Genomic DNA, 20,513 nt, shown 5'->3' with positions numbered 1-20,513 from the left:
TTTGTTGTTGTTCGGCACGAACGGCCATGTCTTTTCGGTTGTCCGGTTGTTGTCGTCCCGCTCATCTTCGGTCCGGCCATCGTTGTTGTCGATTTCTTCATCATTCCGGTTGTCGCTATGATTGTTTCTTTTTTTCGTTATCATGGCCATTTCCAACACATTGTGGTCACCATTTCCTGCACATTACCGATTCAATTTCTCGCACATCATCGTCATCATTATCACACATTTCGTCGTATTTGTCTCTACCACGTATTAGTCTTCTTCGACTTCGTCTCGAAAGGGAGGTTGCCTTAGTGGTCGCCAAATAGTGTTATTGGTTTTAGGGTTAGGGTTAAATTATGATGATAATGATAAAGATAGGAATAGGGTTAACAATCATGGTAGATTGATAATGTATGTGTGATGATGATGGTGAGAGATCATGAAGAACAAGACAAGCATTGAGGGGTGGGGGGTGGTGCCTAGAATGGCTCCACCCCCCTCCCAAGGGGGTTCAACGTAAGGGGAGAGAGAGAGAGAGAAATATGTTAAAGAGAGAGAGAGAGAGAAATTGGTTATATTGTTCCCTTCATTCATTCCCTATAAGGGGTTAAATAGGTACAAAGGGGTAGTAGATCCACAAGGGTGTAAGCCCCTTGGGCATTCACACCTAGTCACTCACTCACACCTCTTTGTATCCACCACACTCACACTCATAATCGTATAAGATTACACATACATATCAACACATTACATCTTTCACCCTCACTTATCACACTTATCCATCACACGTACGTCTCGTACGGTAACAGAATCTAGCCGGCTCATATTTTATGAGCCGACTATTTATATAGATTTTGTGTATGTATGTAAATTTATCTTTTTCCCCTCTTTTTCGTTGTTCTTCCTTCTTTTGTATTGTTTAAAAATCACTGCTTTCCCTGTTTTTCCCTCTTCGTGTTGCTCGTTGCTCCCTGTCTATTGCATTCTTCGCGTAGCGTTGCTCCATTCTTTCTTCTTCGCATCACGTTGTTCCATTTTTGTTACTCCTTCCTTGTTCCTTGCTCGCTCGTTGTTGATTGCTCCTCCTTGCTTGCTCGTTGCCGATTGCTCCTCCTTGCTCTGTATGTTGCTGATTGCTCCTCTTTGATCGCTCGTTGTCAATTACTCCTCCCTACTCGCTCGTTGCCCATTGCTCCTCCCTGCTCCCTCGTTGTTGATTGCTCCTCCCTACTTACTCGTTGTCGATTGCTCCTCCCCGCTCGCTCGTTGCCGATTGCTCATCCCTGCTCGCTTGTTGTTGATTGCTCCTCCTTGCTCGCTCGCTGCCCATTGCTCGTCCGTGCTTGCTCACTATTCGCTGCTCCCTATCGCTTCTGATTGATTGCACGACATTTTTCGTTCACCACTCTACCACTTTGAAGTAATTCTGTTTTTGTTTCTCTGTTTATGAATTCTCTCTTATTTTTATTTGTTTTCTTTGTTTTTCTCTTTCATTGAATATGTTCTCCATTCTTTGTTTTTCTATATGGCAAAAAAATGAGAATGTGGTTTTTTTAAGACAAAAAGAAACACATTGAAATTCAATAGTATTGCTAAAGGTACACTGTTTTGTGCATTTTTCTTTAGTTCCTAGTTTGTAGTAATCCATTGTGGTTGAAAAAAACACTTGAATTATACATTTTATCACACATGTACAAATTTGCATGGCACAAAAATTTGTAGCGAGGACATTTATTTTTAATGACAATATCAAGAGTGTTTGATTGATCAATTGTTCATGACAAAATGTTTATTTCATTGCGCCTAAAAGGTAAATGACCAGGTTCCTTGCACTCCTAGCAAGTCTTGAAGCTTCACTAATGTTGAATACCATAGGAAATTTCTATGTACTCCCAAATTGGGTTATTCACAAAAAGGCTTGCCAAAACGTTTTATAGGGTCATACATTTAACCTACTCTAAATGTAATGGAAATTCAATGGAACAAATATATATGTTGATGCCACTTGACAAAACCTTCTCTAAGACTGATATGAAAAGTTTCTTTTAATAATATGAAGTATGGTTTATGGAACCAAGGTGCCACATTTGCACCTAGCATGTGGAGAGTTCCTTAGTGGCTCTTGGCACAAGAGTTTCACCAATGAATGTGTAAAGGATGAAACTCCACATCACTCTCAAGCTCTCACATGTGGTGCATACCATTTTCCAAACCATTTTTGTATTTCTTGCATCCATGTGAACTCACATATTTGTTGTTCTATCTTTTTAACATTTTTACTTCCCATGAAATTCTCTAAAGTTGTACTCCACAACCCTCTCCAATGCTATATCTCATTGGGAAGTGACAATATGTTGTAGAGCTATTGACAATCGACTTTCTATACATGAAACAATTTTGCAAGACAATCGTCTAAGGGATATCATTATTGTTGAGATTGAACCTTATAAAGGCACATAATAAGACTCTTAGCATGTGGATAATTACATCTAGTTGTTTAACACCCTTATTTATCTTTTATAGATCATTTAAATGGTGAAACGTTTCATATTTGTAAATTTAACTCCAAGATTCCTTTCCCAACTTGCACACATCTCTTAACTCCAAAAAGTGTTATTTTTTATCGTTTGTTTCTTGGTAAACATATTATATTCAATCAATTTTATGTTTTATTACATCTTATGAGTTCAAACTCAATTATTTAGGGGTTCATGAAAACTCGACGAGCATTATTATCTTGCATTTCTATTGTCCTCTTGTTTTAATATATACACTACCTTTTTTCTCTTGATCTTTTCCTTCAATATTGTTTGTAATATATTTGTTCCCTCAATGTCTTTCACATTTACATACATGGATTTTCATGTGTGTTTAAGCTAATGTGAGCCATCCTATTTCTTCTTTATTTTTTGATAGATTGGAAAATCTATAGTGGAAACTTGATCCTTTATTGCCTCGTAATCTTCAAATATCCCATGTATCTTAATTTGTTTTTTCTCTTTGGAAAACATGGATTGTGTATGTATGTTTTCCCTTCTTGTAAATGGAATCCATAGATTATGTTAGTCCAATGCTCTCTACATTATTGTTACAGTATGTCCCACAACAAAAATACGAAAGGCAAAGGAAAGCAAATCAACCTCTTTACAATGCCTGGTTTTAGGAAAAACTTGCCATCTTCCAATGAAGATGTGTCTCTAAAAGAGCCTATAAAGGACCATCAACACTCTAAAGAGTTACTTCATGAGATGAATAGAATTAGTAAGGCCAAACTAAAATTTCAAGAAGATTGGCTTACTAAATTTAAGTGGCTTAAAGAGAATTTGGAAACTGGTCTTCAATGGTGTAGTTATTGTAGGAGTGATCCTCATTGTAAGTCTTCATTTGGTAAAACAGGTGCATTAGAAGAACATGCATTAGGCCACCTGTTTTTGGCATGGCCTTCCACGAATGTATAACGATAATAAAGCTTGTGCAAGCTTTATATTGCACATTAGGAAGGCTTTTGAAGCTGAGATATATGATAGGTTGAGGAAAAGTCCTTGGTTTGGGCTTATGATAGATGAAGCTACCGATGTAAGCGTAACCAAGAACTTGATCCTTTATGCTACATTTGTGGAAGGAAGACAAGTACGAACCTCTTATTTGGGGTTACTTGATGTAGAGGATGTTACATCAAACACAATAACAAAAAGCTTTTTAACATTGTTAAAAAAGTGGAACTTAGATGTTAAAAAAATGATGGGATTTGGAAGCGATGGAAGTGACTTCATTACATTGTTATACATTGTTGTGCACATCGAACAAACTTGTGTGTGCAAGAGGCTTCAAAGAACATTGAAGTCAAAGAAACATGCAAGCAGTTAGATGCCCTTGTGAATCGGGTGGCTGCATATTTCTCGAGGAGCTCAATGCGCCAAGGTGAATTAACTAAGATGCAAGATGCATTAGAATACACACATTTGCATATTCTTGGGATTGTGAAGACAAGATGGCTTAGTCGACATGGTGCTATCATGAGGGTATGTGATGTGTATGAACCCTCGATGAAGACTTTGCAATCGCAAAGTGATGCATACAATGTATTCTTAAGTTTAAGAAACTTCAAAGTAGTGCATATGTTTCACTTCCTTGCAGATGTACTTAAGATCATGTCTACGTTAAGTATGGAATTCCAAAAGGAAAATGTGGATGTGACATGCATTGGAGGTTTGGCTATGATAGCCATTGGGAAGATAGAAGAACAATTTTTACATCATGTTATGATGGATCTCAATGGTTTTGAGAAGGATAGCTATAATTATCCAATTATTCCAGAATATTGTAGAGAAAAAGGAATGCTTTCAGTTTTAAGAGATGTTATTAAAGGTAATATCTATAAAAGCATCCTCATGGATAGATGTATTGATGGTGAGGACTTAATTGAAGCCATACGATTCCAAACTTTATTTTCTAAGGCATTAATAGAGACAATAAAAAAGAGGCTTCAAGATCCGGTAACTCTTTCCGCATTAAAAATGTTATCACCAATGAACATTTCTACCAGATCTACAAGCATTTTAGCACGAAAAACTATGGGTCTTAATGACTTGAAAACACTTGGAAATTTTTATGGCATTCAAAAAATGATAGATGGGAAAGTGTTTTCTCCCATAATTGATAATGATAAATTGTATGATAAATATGCAATTTTCAAAAGGCAAGCTACCACGTTATGGCTTGGAAGAGATTTCTTAGATGTTTGGGGTATGATAAATTGTAATGATGTGTCGAAAGAAAAGCTACCCGAACTTCTAAAGCTTTTATTGATAGGGTTAATTCAATGTTCTTCTACAACAGCATGTGAGAGAGGCTTTAGTCACCTAAATCTAATAAAAAATAAGTATAGAAATAGGCTAAAAATCAATGTGGTTGATGCATTGATTTGAATCTCTATTGAAGGACCTGATCTAGAAGAACATGACTTTAGTGCCAGCATTTTGTTGTGGCGAGAAAGCAAGGCATATCGTCATATTTTTACAGGAACTTCTCATGAGCATGATGATGACATCGAGGACTTCATAGAATATATAGATTGAAACTTTGTAAATTTGATCGATTTTGTTTTGGAACTTTCTATATATTAGATCTAATTTGATTGAATATTTTGTTAATGCTAGTTTACAAAGGTTTGAAAAGTGAATTATGTTTACAAAGTTAGATTTTTTTTTTGGTAAATATATATCTTTAGTTTTTGGGATCCAAAATTGTGATTGATTTGATTTGGTATTTGTGCTAGATTTTTTATTTGGTATTCAGCCAAAAAAAAAATTCAACACGTTCCGATTGACATTGTCGCTAGTAGGAATGTGATCGGCTGAAATTTTAAAATTCCGGTTACGTTCATGAGAAGCAGGAAAATTTCCGGTAGGGGCTAAAAAGTTTGCCCAACATTGACCAAGACCTTAGGAAGAAGTCAAAAGTAAAAGTAAGAGACCAAGAGAAAACTAAAAAGAGAAAAAGCGGATCATAAAAAACAATAAAAAAGGAATAGTCATAACCCCTTCGTTTTTCACCCAAATATTATGTTTAAATATGGGTTAGAAAGCTTGTAAAGAGAGCTATCTATATCTTTTTAAATCACTAAATTAGAAGGTCGTTGGGTCTTAGCTAAAATAGGAGATAAAAAGCTTCCAAATACATTCCACTGTGAAGTGCAACGGAAGTAAGGGATGAGCTTTTTCGACTAAAGATGTAATCACCTTTTGGTTTCATACAGTATGAAAGAAATTTCAAGGATTTGTGGACGATGTGGATTCGTCTTCGTGGTGGCATTGAAGATGAGTGGTTTAAGGTGGAACGATTCAAGATGGGCCTTGACATGCATTTCCGTTCAAGATTTAAGGCAAGCTTGAAGGATCCAACAACTTTTCAAGCTCTTCTCCAAGTTTGTCAAGGTTATGATCGACAAGTGAAGATGATGAGTTCAATGGGGTTTCCCCAAATGATGGCTTTGGGTGCAAATTCGATGGCTCGTGCCAATCTTCAAACCTCATCTTCAGTTGTGCATAGTGGACAAGTGTTTCCAAATGTGTACACCACCACAACAATAAACCCAACAAGTATATTTCAAGAAGTGGAGCAAGGAAAGAGTGAACAAGGTACTATGGCCTTGGTGAATCAACGCTTTGATGAAGTGATGGCCCATTTGCGACAATCCCAAGCAATTCACAACATTATTCCCGATGGTGGTGGCCCTAGAGGACATCATGGTGTAATTTGTTATTCGTGTCAAGAGGGACACGTCTCAACAATATGTCCTCATCGACAACAAAGAGGTATGGAAAGAGGCATGTATGAAGTTCAACGGAATGGACAATGACCTATCAACAATGGAGTCGAAGGAGGCGAATCCATAACACTTCCTATGGCTCAGGTTCCTACAATTCCTCATAATGTGAATCTTCTTAATTTTAATGATGATAGCGATAATGCTTGTGAAGTAGCTCCTGTGAAAATGACAAGAGCCTCGCAAAAGGAGAAAGAAGTTGATGGAGAATCTAGTGCCTTGAGACAAAAGAAGAAGTCTAAGGAGAATGAGGAAGAGGAGAAATTGAGAAGGAGACACTCCAAAAGGAAGATAAAGATGGAGGATATTCCTATGGGAGAAGGTGTAGAAGCTTTCAATCGGAAGCATGAATTGATATCGAGTGAACCAAGGATAACATGGCCACAACTTCTCCAATTATCTCCCACATTACGAAAGGAGTGGGGAAAGCTTGCAAGTATCCGCCAAAGTAGGAAGACCGTGCATTATGTGGGGATCGTACGAGTAGAAGATCGAAAGGACATACGTCCAACCATCCCGGTCTCCATCAAAGGGTTTCACATCAAAGATGTCTTGGTTGATAGTGGTGCTAGGGTAAGCTTGATTTCTGAATTTGTAATAAACAAAGTGGGAATTCCTATTAGTAGGTCATCTTCAGCAAGGGTGGTTGTAGTAGATAGTGGAGTGGTGCATTGCACAAGCATAGTGAAGGATGTGTTCATCAAGTGTTTTGGGATAAGAGGAGAAGCTTGCAACAAATACCACATCAACTTGAAGGAAAGTGTATCAATTTCCCCAAATCTTCGGCAACTGAGTGTTGAACAAAAGGAAGAATTTATGCAAGAGTTCAACGCATGGTTACAAGAAAGTTCCAATTATAAAATGGAAGATTTGAAGTGTGTGTCACCTATAGTTTTGGTTCCAAAGAAGAATGAGATCAATTTCAAACCCTTGAATGATTCGACCAAACGAGATCAAATTTCACTTCCTTTCCGAGATGAGATTGTAGATCAAATGGTCATTTATACAAAACAAGGTAGTGTGGACAATGTGTTGTGCCAAGAAGATGTGGATAATTCAAAGATCAACGTAATTCAAAAGATGATCATTCCAACAAGTCTCGAAGCTTTGAAGGTATTTGTGCAAAAGGTTTGCTCACTTGAAAGATTCATTTATATGTTGACATGCTTACTTCTATCAAGAGTTATGTATCCCATGGCCCTACTTGTGTATGGAGAAAGACATAATAACTGTAGTAACCTCTTTCTTTGTGTTGACAAGGAGAAAGATGGTGATGGCAATTGTCAATGTGTGTGTGTGTGTGTGTGTGTTTAGAAGTGTGAGGTTTTTCCTACCGATTAGCGGGGGTTTTACTCACATCTTTTTATTTTCTTTTTTATTATATCTCTCTCATTGTCTATAGCCAAGAGATTGGCGAGAGAGCTTTTCGTTTGTTAAGTACTACCATTAAGTGCTTCGTCATAGCAAGGGGGAGGGCTAAATGTGAAAGTGTTTTTAGAATCTAAGCCATTGAACATTAGAAGAATATAAAGTATGGATAATTCACATTTGGAGGCTAAGAACACGAACCAAGACCTTAGGAAGAAGTCAAAAGTAAAAGTAAGAGACCAAGAGAAAACTAAAAAGAGAAAAAGCGAATTAAAAAAATCAGTAAAAAGGAATGGTCATAACTCCTTCGTTTTTCACCCAAATATTATGTTTAAATATGGGTTAGAAAGCTTGTAAAGAGAGCTATCTATATCTTTTTAAATCACTAAATTAGAAGGTCGTTGGGTCTTAGCTAAAATAGGAGATAAAAAGCTTCTAAAAATAGCGTGAACGAGGAAGAAGAAGAAAATTATAAAAGAGAAAGTGATTGTCTTAGAAGAGGATCCTAATCATAGATTGACATATTCGCATTCGTGGGATTTTCCATTCGAATGCAAACGAATACGCATACATTCGTGTGGTCAAGTATTCGTTTAAAAAAAAAAGTAAAAAAAAGGAGGTGAACTCCCTCCTTTTAGTTTCTTAGGAAAAAAAGGGGGACTTGACAATAAAAAGGGGATAATAAAATAGAGAGTTGAGAGAGACTTGACAGTAATAAATTTTCATTGGAGATCTTGATTCTTTACCAAATAAATAAATAAAATAAAATAAATTTTCGCTTTATTTTTAATAAATAAATAAAATAAAAGAAAGGTTCATTAATTCTTCACCTTTTCTTTTCCCAAAATTTATGGATATTTTTACGTGACATTAAAATTGAGACTTCACATTAATCATGTTTTCATAGTAAATAAAAAAATATTCGTTTTTTTTAAATAAAAAAATCAATTATTTAAATAAAATAAAGGTTCATAAACTCTCCTCTTTTTTTATTTGACACTAGAAAGGAGAGTTTATACTAATCATATTTTTATAAATTATTAATGAATAATTGTTCTTTTTTTTAGTGAATTAAATTTATTTATTTTTAAATTAATTAATTAATTAATTGTTTGTATATTTATTTTACAAAACGAATGGTTTTTAAATATTCTTAGGGCCATTTTGTATTCTCGAATATTGAGAATATCACGCATGGAGAATATGGCGAATATCACGCATGTGTCAATCTATGATCCTAATAGAGGAGGGGTGTTAGGAGGAGGTATCTTAGTGGAAGAAGATGGTTCTTAGGAATGATGGGTAGTAAGAAGGTCTTTGGTTTTTAAGTTCATTGTGGAGTTTATCCTCTTTGTATTGATTTGAAGTAGAATATTATAACATTCTTATCTCTTTCTCATCTTCCCTACCTTTTATCTTAATTTCTTGAGTTTTCTTGTCTAAATCGTAGTTACCTAGATCTATATAATCTATTATAATTCACAACTCCATCTAATCGGTTTGATCAAGCCCTCATATTGTGTACGACTATCATCTATCTTATACACCCTATCAATTAACTTTTCCGATAATACGGAAAGGACCTAATCATCGATAATCCAATTTATCGCATGGTCGAGTAGTCTTGATGTGTCGTCGTAATAACCATACCCGATTTCCAATGTCAACATAGGATGGAAGTCGATGACGATCCGCATAATCCTTCTATGTTTGTTGAGCTTGATGTAAATGAGTAGATAGGTTTGCATGTATCTTGCGTAGCCGCTCCAAATGATCCTCTGCACGAGGATTTGTGGGTAACTCCGGAGTTTCGAACACACACCATCAAGGATGATAGCCTGCATAAGCATAAAATGGTGTAACCCTAGTCGATGAGTGGATAGAGTTATTATAAGCAAATTCGGCAAAGTGGAGAATATCTGCCCAATCATCTTGTTGATAGCTTAGAAAACACCAAAGATATTGTTCCAACGTTTGATTTATTCGTTCTGCTTGTCCATCTGTTTGAGGGAGATAGTCGTAGGAGAGGTTACACATGACCTTGAGCATTTTGAAGAGATGCTTCTAGAATTTCAAGACGAATTGAGGTCCACGGTCACTGATGATACTATCCGGGAGGCCATGATGCCGAAATACCTCATGCATGACAATTTTGGTAGTTTCTTCACTAGTGATTGCCTTAGTACAAGGCAAGAAATGTGCCATCTTAGTATATCGATCTACTATTGTCAAGATCGCATCAAATTCCTTTGAAGTTGGAAGATCTGTGATAAAATCTAGAGAAATGGGCTGCCACGGTTTGCTTGGAATTGGTAATGGTTCCAATAAACCATATGGATGATGTCTTGGCAACTTTGCTCTGCAACATGTATCACATGTCTGAACATAGTCGTCGACAAATCGTCGCATATGAAGCCACCAAAATGATCGTTGTACTAAATCCAACGTTTTAGTACTACCAAAATGTCCAGTTGTATATGTGTAATGACAATTTTGGACTACCCGAAGGCAACAAGAACCATTGGGAACATACAAGAGTTTCTTAAAGAATAGTAATCCATCATGACATTTGAATTGTCGATAGTTCGTACCTGGTTGTTATGACTATGAACAGGTTGCCCATGAGAGATCAATTTGTGCTAAATGGCTTGAGCGAAAGTGTATGTCTTTAAGTCCTCACGTATGGTCTCGATAATGTGGGAATCCAATAGAGTGTCAAAAACCCACGTTGCTTGTAATCATGTTGGTCCCAGGATGACTTGCTTTTGATTATCGAATGTTGGCTCACTGGGACGAGGTGCTAGATACGAACGCCAAAATAATGCATCTGCCTTCCCTTGTTACTTCCCAGGACAATATGTAATTTTGAAGTCGAAACGAGTGAGGAATTGGGCCCCCCGAGCTTGTCGTTGATTTAATACACGAGCATTCTAGAAATAGGCAAGGTTTTTGTGATCACTGAATACAGTGACTTGATGACAAGATCCCTCTAAAAAATGCCTCCATTGTGCAAAAGAGTCCACTATTGCCAATAGCTCCTTGTCATGTATCTCGTACTTGATTTCGGCGATCAAACTTGCGTGGGTGGAAAGCCACAAGATGTAGTTTTTCATCATCGCCTTGTTGTGACAGAATGCTACCAAGGGTGAAATCTGACACCTCTGCCTCCATGATGAACGGTTTTTTCAGATCAACATGAGCTGATGTCAATGCTTTCTTATAACTTACAAAAGTTGTGTCCGCTTCCTTAGACGAAACAAACGACTATCCCTTCTTGGTAAGCTATGTTAGAGGTAAAAAAGCTTTGAGTAGTCCTGTATAAACTTGTAGAAATTTGCGAAGCCTAAAAAACATTGGACATCTCGCAACGAATGGGGAGTCTTCCACTCTACCATAGTTTTGACCTTAGCTAGATCCATGGAGCTGACATAGCTTAGAAATTCCACTTGGTTGCACGCAAAACTACAATCTTCCAATTTTGCATAAGAACCATGTTCTCGAAGTCGTTTTAGTACTAATAGTACATGAGAATCATGCTCTTCTTGAGTCTTCAAATAAACTAGTAGCTCATCCAAATAGATGATCAAAAAGATATCCAAGAGATATCATTTGCCATGTGTTGGACGATTGTTGGCGCATTGGTGAGACCAAATGGCATAACCGTATACTCGAAGTACCCGTATTGGGTGCAAAAAGCGTTCTTCCATTCATCTCCCGGCCAGATCCATAAGTCGATCTTTGTGAAGAACTTTGCACCATTAATCCGTTCTAAAAGACTCGAGATAAGGGGAAGTGCATACCTATTCCTGATGGTGACCTTATTCAAGCCACAGTAATCCATGACGAGATGAATTGATCCATCCTTTTCTTGACAAAGAAAATGGGTGCGTCGGTTGGAGATTTCAAATGTCGAATGAACCTGTTTGCCAAATTCTCCTCTATGTAGGCTCGAAGGACTTCTAGCTCGGTTGCTGACAAGGTGTAGATCGGTCCCCATGGTGCCTCTTTTCTTGGTTGTAAATCAATGGGACAATCATATGGACGATGGTGAGGAAGAGTACTGGCTTGTACCTTATCAAACACGTCGGCATAATGACGATACTTCTCTGGAAGTTGAACTATGGATTCTTCTTTAGTGGTGTTGGAAGCTTTTACTGATACCGCGAATACAAACATTGATTCCTTGCATCCTTCCTCACGCAGTTGATGTAGTGAAATGGGTGAAACCTTATGAGTAGATTCTCGAGGTTGTCGATACCAGATTTCTCTTGTTCTCTAATCTATGTCCGGATTGTGTAACTTGAACCATGGTAACCCCAAAACAATGGGATGTTCTGAACTACTAATTATATTGAATGATACAACACATGCCAAATTATCTACAACAACACTAATTGGCTCTGACTCTTCTACGATATTTCCGAAAGCAATGGGTCAACCATCAATGACTACTACAGAGGCTGTGAAAGGGAGTTTTCTTAAGGATATCTAATGAGCTTGGGCAAAATTCTTATCCATGAAGCAAGAATTAGCACCGGAATCTAGGAGTGCTAAGACATATACTAGAGAAGTACTTTTAGTACTAATTGTTACTTGAGCTAGGAAGACATTGCTAACTTTCTTAGAGGGAATGGAACCACTAATGGGTTGCATAGCTTTAGGGTTGTCCAACCAAACGGCTCCAATTTTGGCTAGACTTAGTTGTTTAACTCTTCTTCCAATTGACTAAGGACTTCAAATTTGTTTGATAGGCTTGGGATATTAGAACGATCAAACACTCCTAATGAAATAGAGTCGGGCTTATTACTATTAGTACTAGCGGCTATTTGATTTACCTGTCTTCTTGGCATATGGGGATCGTTTACAACAATATGCCCCAGTCCACCGCAATAAAGACATAGTCGATTTGCTTGGCATCGTTGCGTTTCCTCTTTCGATAACGGTCCGCGACAACATGTAGTGTCGATTTCCATCAGGGTTGGAGTATTTGCTGGAGACGCATTATATGACTCCCTTGCAAATGGTTTTGTTATGATTGAGGCATATGTGGCCCATATGTGGGCTCCAACCTTGTTCTTGGCATTTGTAATTGACGTTCCGAACGTCGTTCGAAAAGTCTGTTATCGCAACGCACCGCTCTGACCGACTTTGGTTCTTCAAGAAAAGTTAGAAGTAAATCTTTGACATCATTTTGAAGGCCAAATCGAAACTCCTCCATCAATGCTAGATCATCCCAGGGAATATCGTCAGCGAGTAAAAGGAAATCTGAAGCATAGGCTGAGGCTGGATGATCACCTTGACGCAATCTTCGAATTTTATTGATTGTCGTCCTAATGCTATCGGTGTCCCCGAAACAGGCTTTAAACTCGCTAATAAATTCCTCAAAATTATTCAACAATGGAGATCTTTGTTCTAATAAAGGTGCGAACCATGTCAAAGCTGAGCCACTAAGCAACGTGCCTACTAATCCCACTCGTGATGCATCGGTGGTATATCGGGAAGGATGCATTTAAACCATGAGATGTACCTAACTAAGGAATCCTCTAAATTGTGATCATGTTGTCGTAGTGTATTTCGTACACTACGTGAAAAACGTATAAAATAACCGATTGAATAAATATGAAGAAAAAGAAAGCATAGGGCAAGATTCAAACCTTGTACCTCCATGTTAATAATGTAAAGCGATACCATTACACTAACACATCATAAGTGTTAAAAAAGCAGATATCCCACATAGAAAGGTTTTTTTCACGCATATTTTCTAGGAAAAAGCTTTAGTTAGAAGAAAAACGCATGATAGAAAAAAGCCACACATGCACATTTAACGTGCATAAACACTATAGTCGATAAAGACGCATGAGGTTAGAAAAAGCATTATCACTTTTAGATAAAGCATATAGTCTATTGATAGAAAAAGCATGGAGGGCATAGTTAGAGAAAAAGCATGGATTGTTAAGACTCTCTCATCACTATATAAGGATGGGGAGCACAATGTAATAAGTGTGTGAAATATTTGGAAATTGGATATATTTCTAAAAACACCAATTAATAAATTATATTAGTCTATTGATAGAAAAGGCATGGAGGGCATAGTTAGAGAAAAAGCATGGATTGCTAAGACTCTCTTATTACTATATAAGGATAGGGAGCACAATGTAATAAGTGTGTGAAATATTTGGAAATTGGATATATTTCTAAAAACACCAATTAATAAATTATATTTGTGGGATTCACAAGTTTTGATCTCTTTTCTCAATCTACTCTAATCTATTCTAAACTATAAATTCAATTTATTACTACGATTAAGATAAACTAAAAACAACTATACTTGTGGGATTCACAAGTTTCTATCTCTCTTTCTAATAATCTATTCATAATTAGACTCGTCTCAAATTCTTCCTCCTCCTAGTCCAAAACCCCAGTGGTTCCCACCTGACTCACGCAACGATCTGGCGTTGAAAGGCACGACACAGTTGGTGAACCCGACGTGAAGACGATTGGCAAGGAGATGGCGAATCAACAAGAGGCGATGTCCATGATGACGATGATGCTTAACCACATACTACAAGAACAATGCTTGATGTCAGAGATCAAATCGGAAGTAGAATGACTTGTGCAAAGAAACGGGCAATTCAACGGAAAGGATGTGTCACGTTATCTATGTGACTACAAGGCGGCGATGATGCGACATGGGATACCGGAAGGATTGCAAGTGATATCCTTCAGTCGGGTAGCCACAGATGAACTACAAGAGAGAATCCACAAGATACAACAACAAAACCCGACATGGGGGTCCTTTGAAGAATCTTTACGAGAGACATATGACTATGAGAGACCGAAGGGACGAGATCGACGCGAGTTTGACCAGTGGGTGACATCGGAGAAGACCCACCGAAGTGCAACACAAGCATTCCTAGAGTTTGAGCATCATTTTGCTCAACTCTCGGAGCGGGAACAAAGATTAGTGGGGGAGGATAAAGTCTTAATGTTCGAAAGATCAATCGGAAAGAAAGAAAGGATGGACATCGAGATCGAACTAGAAGATGATGACGGTACAAATGGTCTTACCGAGGATGAAGACAGAAATAAAGATCAAGGTGACAAAGATGAGGCGAAACGAGAATACTAGATTGATGTGTCAATGACTGGTGTTGAATCCCTTGAAAAGGACCAAGGAGGTTACAAGTATTTATACTGTGAGTCGAAGTACATGCATTAGAATATTTTGGAGAATATTCGGGTGAATATTGTAGAACCCTCTAGAACCTTGTAGTTCTAGAACTTTCTAAAAACTCCTAGAACTTGAAATAGATAATCTACTAATAATCTACTGAGATACACATAACATGACCATATATTTGGATGTGTTGGTTAGAACACAACACTTGACTATATATTGCAAGAGGTCAAGATTCAAATCTTGACATGACTGTTGTCATGTCTGTGACACTTAGTCACATGCACATAGGCAAGACAGCCAAACACCCTCAAGTGTCAATATGAAACATCTTTGTCGCGGCACACCCTTTGTGGAATATCACCGTCGAAGGGTACTGATGGTGATCGGTTTATCACATACGCTGTGGTCATCAGCACCTCAGCCCAGAATGTCTTCGGTAACTTTGCATGTGCAAGCATACTTCGGACCCCTTTATGAGGATAATGTCATAAACATGACGGCAGTTATGTCAAGATTTGAACTCTTATTTCTGGCGAGGACTCGCTCAGTCATCAATCAACTTTGATTTTGTACTTCAGCTCACCCTTGCACCATGACGCTTTCGAAAAGGCGGTCATAAAAGGGAGGATAATGTCATAGACATGACATCAATTATGTCAAGATTCGAACTCTTGCTTGACCTCTTGAATTATAGTCAAGTGTTATGTTGTAACCAACACATCCAAATATATGGTCATGTTATGTATCTTATCTATTCAAGTTCTAGGATTTTTTAGAAAGTTCTAGAACTAAAAGGTTCTACAGGGTTCTAGAATATTCTCGAAAATATTCTCTAGAATATTTCTAATGCATGTACTTCAGCTCACAGTATAAAACTTGTAACCTCCTTGGTCCCTTTCAAGGGATTCAACACCAATCATTGACACATCAATCTAGTATTCTAATTTCGCTCCATCTTGTCTCCTCAATCTTTATCTTTGTCTTCATGCTCTTGTGTCGTGCCCAGCTTCTTAAGTTCCTCGCCTCGTCACCCCCAACTTCCCGAGTTTCTAGCCTTGTCACTTCTAGTGCATAGTTCGCAGTTGGTGTGTCTGTGGCACTAGCCTTCATCCAATAATGGTCGTCCTCTCCCTTTCTTGAGTAAGTGGGCATCCACATAAGATGGAATTGTCGCATCCCTACAAGGATTTGTATATAACATTCTCATCTGTAAAATTTTAAGAAAACAAAAGTGCAAACCAACTCCTACGACCAACAATGCTACACTTGGAAATGTTTCTCAACAAGAGTTACATGTAGCAAGCATTTCAAATTATTTATGGCAAGTAGCATTGACTACTTCAAGCCAATAGATCTCCACACAAAGAATCTCCACTAAAAGCTCCACCAAAATTGGAGTGGAGTGGTTGCCTTAGTAATTCCCGTAAGATAGATTTTATGGAAGAAATTTTGAGCCATAAGAAGCTTTAGTGGCAAATCCTTCTCCATAAGCAAATTTTACACATGATTAAGAGGCTCTTGATGGTAATGGTTTCACATTTAGTGTTAAAGAAGCAAACAATTCACAATTTGGATTGGATATAAATGGAAGGAAATAATACAAGTTGAGATTGATGGTTTACTAGTGAAATGGTACTTGGTACTAGAATCTCATCTCCAAACAAATGGGTCTTTACTAAGAAATTATATGCAAATGGTGTTCTGCTTTGACTTAAAGCTAAATTTGTTGCCATTGCCGTTTGTAAGGCGCAAAAGCTGATAACAATTCTTTAATCTGAATTTCTTCTCTCAAAAAAGAGCATTTGTTTTGTACTCCCCCAAACTATGATTTTGACATAAATTTTCTAATCCAAATCTTCCTCTGTTTCAAACATTGCCTTAGACATCGAGCAAAGATATACATATAATACTGTGAATATTTGTGTAGTTTAAGACAAACTTTTGAGAGAACAAAATCGCTTTCTCAATGTTCAAGTAGAGGAGTGCATGTTACATGATGGTCAAATAAAATTTCTTTCTCCATAGAATATTCATAACGATGTATTTTACGAAGCGACATGCTCACCACTCCCATCATCGATACTGATAAATTATAATACAAAAAGCTGAGATGTTACACCTTACCAATAGATATTATATGATCCATCTGCAATTGTGTAGCCTTCCTAGATGGGCATTGGGCATTGCTATGGTTTAACACATCATTCAGCTTTAGTATATGAGCTAAGGAAAAACTACACTGTCTAAGCAAAAAATGAACGAAACAAGCTCGAAACTTTACCTGTATTTGACACAAATTGTGTGCATATTCACAACTGAATGAAAGCATGATTTGAGTAGAAGGTAAGCATGGGATACATAAAATGTAAGCATGATTTGGATACATTAGTAATACCCACATTTAGATACGAGATGGAATCTTCAATCTTAATGCTCTTCTTGGACCAGCCATGAATTACCATAGCTCAACTAGATGTACTTTAGACAAAATTTAAGCATGTTTTGCGCAGAGATTGAGCATGATTCAGACCGAACGTATGCCTGTTTCAATATATTGAGCGCGCCTACAATATGATCCAAGAGACAAACTTCACTTTAATATTTTTCTTTAACAAACCTAAAATAGAGCCCAGCTCAACAACATTTTTAGAAAAATCTGAAGCATTGTTAATATACATTACATTGATACTTTTTTAACTCCTCACTCAACCAACATCATTAAATACGTTACATTGAGATATTGGCTTTACTTAACAGTAATTTTGTTAAACCAACCTAACCAAATCACCACTGCTCAAACCAACCAGTTTTGCTCAGTAAGTTACTTTCAAGCAATTCTATTTCTGTGTCTTCGGAAGGAATCCACATTTTGAAGCCGTATTTGATTGTTAACCCTGGCAATGAAAGCATCAGCTTTCCGATTGATCTCATTAGGGCTCGATTCAATGTCTCCATCTAGTTCTGTTTGATACTCATCATCTTTAACATTATGGACAGTATTTGTTGCCATTAATGTTGAAGAAAAAACATGATCACGTCCTGTCTTTTGATCCTCATTTTTAACATCAAGGCTAGATATTCTTGTCCTTGATCGTATAGAAACACTATCATTACATTCAATTTTCTGATCCTCATCCTTAACATTAAAGATAGATTTTGTTGTCATTAATGGTAAAGAAACATCATCACCATCATATTCTATCTTTTGCTCCTCATTCGTAAAAGCAAGCATAGACTTTGTTGCATTTAATGGTGTTGAAATTACAACATCATCACATCGCATTCTCTTAGCATTATTGTGGGTAGGATTTGTAGTAAGAGACTGTGAAGCAGAAAAATTTACCTTTTTGTCAATGAGGGTTTGTCCAAGATCGAACTTAGCTTCATTATTAGGTGAATCGTTATTTAAAAGCTCATCGAAAGAGTTAGCTCTTCTATGAAGAAGAGAAACCTTTCTTTGAAAAACCTGAGTAGGTTTTGTGTTGGAACCCAAATCGTCGCAACTTCGAGTTATTTCTATCTTTTCTGATCTATGAAATAGCCCTTTTTGGGGATTTTCTTGTAGGTCTTCCAAGAGAAAATTAGTTACTTCTTCTTGAAACTCACAGAAGATCGTGGAGAAATGGTGGGAAGCTGTGAAAGAATACGGCGCTGTTTTTGCTTCTTCTTTCCCTGATTTCTTCTGAGTTTTAAAGATTGCAGCCGCTATGGCGGCAGTGAAGGTTAGGAAGGCCAAGATGTCGCGGACACGATAGAGGAGATGTAAAAGAAAAGGTTTAAGGGGAGGTAGGAGAGGGAAAACGAAGAAGAAGAAAAAGAAGAGGAAAGAGATGAAGAAGAAAGCGGAGATCGATGCCGTGCAGAGCAAGATCCGTATTTTTCGAGCTTCCATGGAAGCTTGCATTGTCTCTCGCTATTTCTCTCTGTGTGCAGAGCAAACACACACACACACACACACTCTCTCTCTCTCTCTCTCTCTCTCTCTGTGTACTATTATTATAATTGACAGTAATCCATTTGCTAATTGTTAATTAAGGGACTCCGATCTATTTATAATTATGATTAGCAGGGTTGCTAATACTGGCTAATTATGTTCATTAACCTCGGGCAAGTCCGAATTCAAGCAAAGAGAAAGCGAGCAATGTCCCGAATCTTATCCTTACTTCATTCCGTTTCTTATTTCTTCTCTTTTCGGATGCGTGTCTTCATTCCTAAGCAAATGCAGCTCTAAAATCGAGCAAAGTGCTCTTCGACACTAGCCACCCGAGGACACACCTGATCGCACCCTCTCGATATAATGACATCTCTTTGTGTTGCTAGGAAAATAATCTCCCCCCCCCAAAGAATAGCCCCCCGTTTCACATGTAGAGAAATGTGTAAACACTTTTATCGATCAGAATCTATGATGTTTGGAGATTTTGTAGCTCATGACCATACAACTACAAGTTCTTGTTGCCGAAGGCCGAATGTGTGTGTCGATTTTTCTATCACTTGACTTTCACCTTCATCGAATGCATGCGTATTTGTCACCAACCCGTAGAGAAATAGATGACGTATTCGTAGGTTACACATAAGCATGAGTGCGAATACATGTCATTGCATTCGAAAGAGTTTGGTTCAACGTTTCACCATTGGAAGATTACTTGAGAAAGGCTGGTAATGCTGGTATATACTTCATTCTACCTATTTATAAATTACAATGCATACCCAACATTATTGGTGTCAAATGTAAATCGAATTATAACCAAACATCATGTGATGCTTATGATCTATTTTGTGATATGTTTAATCAAAACTCTAAACAATAGTACACATATTGTCACTTATGTGGACGCTTCCGTCTTATTTTCCTTTTGTGCTTTACCTAGCTTTTACTCATAACAATTGATTTGATGTAGTCTTTTTTAACTATTACTCGTCTTTTTGAAATAGCATTCATAATATTTTGCAAAAGAGTTTTGGAAAAAATTAATAAATAAATAATTTTGCAAAAGGGTTTAATCAGAACAATTTATTTGATTTAGTCTTTCTTCAAATGGTATCAATAATTATGGCAAATGGTTTCCATTCTTATTGCCTTTTTTGCTTTACCTGACTTGTACTCGAAACAATTATTTGATTTAGACTTTTTTCAAATTATATAAACAATTATGGCAAATGGCATGTGGATAACTATTACTTGTCTTTTTGAAATAACATTCATAATATTTTGCAAAAGGATTTATCAGAACAATTGATTTGATTTAGCCTTTTTTTCAAACAGTATCGGACCCATGTTTCATAAAAAGAGGCTTGGAATTTGGTATATCATTTTTCAAGAGCATATATTTCTCTCTTAACTACAAGTCAAAAGCTCTTTATTCTAATATTGTATGAGGCAGATGATGCTCTAGAGGATAAGACAATCATCAACAGGCATCTAATATCTGTTTCCCCTTCTCAGCAACCTTGAAAGCAAATGCGTGCAACCCATGTATGGAAAACAGTATCTACGGTTACATTATGAACCTTATGGAAGTATCGTTGTAAAAGACAATATAATTCCATAATTCCCTTTCTCTTAGATGTATTTCCGGAATTATGGGAGAGCTTTATTGGCGGTAGTGTGTGGGCACTGGGCAATATGACAATATGTCAGGCTCTTTGGAGGTT

The 20,513-nt window shown here is 37.2% G+C and overlaps 2 protein-coding genes across 2 annotated transcripts in view; both read right to left on the bottom strand.

The window, feature by feature from the left end:
* Nucleotides 1–20,513, bottom strand: part of LOC147859827 (caffeic acid 3-O-methyltransferase-like) — a 96,342-nt gene that overhangs the window by 74,849 nt on the left and 980 nt on the right. The window lies entirely within an intron of this gene.
* LOC147859828 (uncharacterized) lies at nt 17,385–18,825 on the bottom strand. The gene has a single exon (XM_087325191.1). The coding sequence runs from the start codon at nt 18,763–18,765 to the stop codon at nt 17,689–17,691; it is 1,077 nt and encodes a 358-aa protein (XP_087181317.1). The 5' UTR covers nt 18,766–18,825; the 3' UTR covers nt 17,385–17,688.

Source organism: Azolla caroliniana, unplaced genomic scaffold, assembly GCF_043228905.1.
Source record: "Azolla caroliniana isolate FFs.n. ecotype wild unplaced genomic scaffold, voAzoCaro1.0.p SCAF_9, whole genome shotgun sequence".
Lineage (NCBI taxonomy): Eukaryota > Viridiplantae > Streptophyta > Polypodiopsida > Salviniales > Salviniaceae > Azolla > Azolla caroliniana.
The sequence above is the reverse complement of the archived record's forward strand: the minus strand, read 5'-3'. Positions and strand labels throughout refer to the sequence as shown.

Bases quoted from the DNA above. Each gene is read 5' to 3' on its own strand.
- LOC147859828 (XM_087325191.1), bottom strand. From the start codon at position 18,765: ATGCAAGCTTCCATGGAAGCTCGAAAAATACGGATCTTGCTCTGCACG.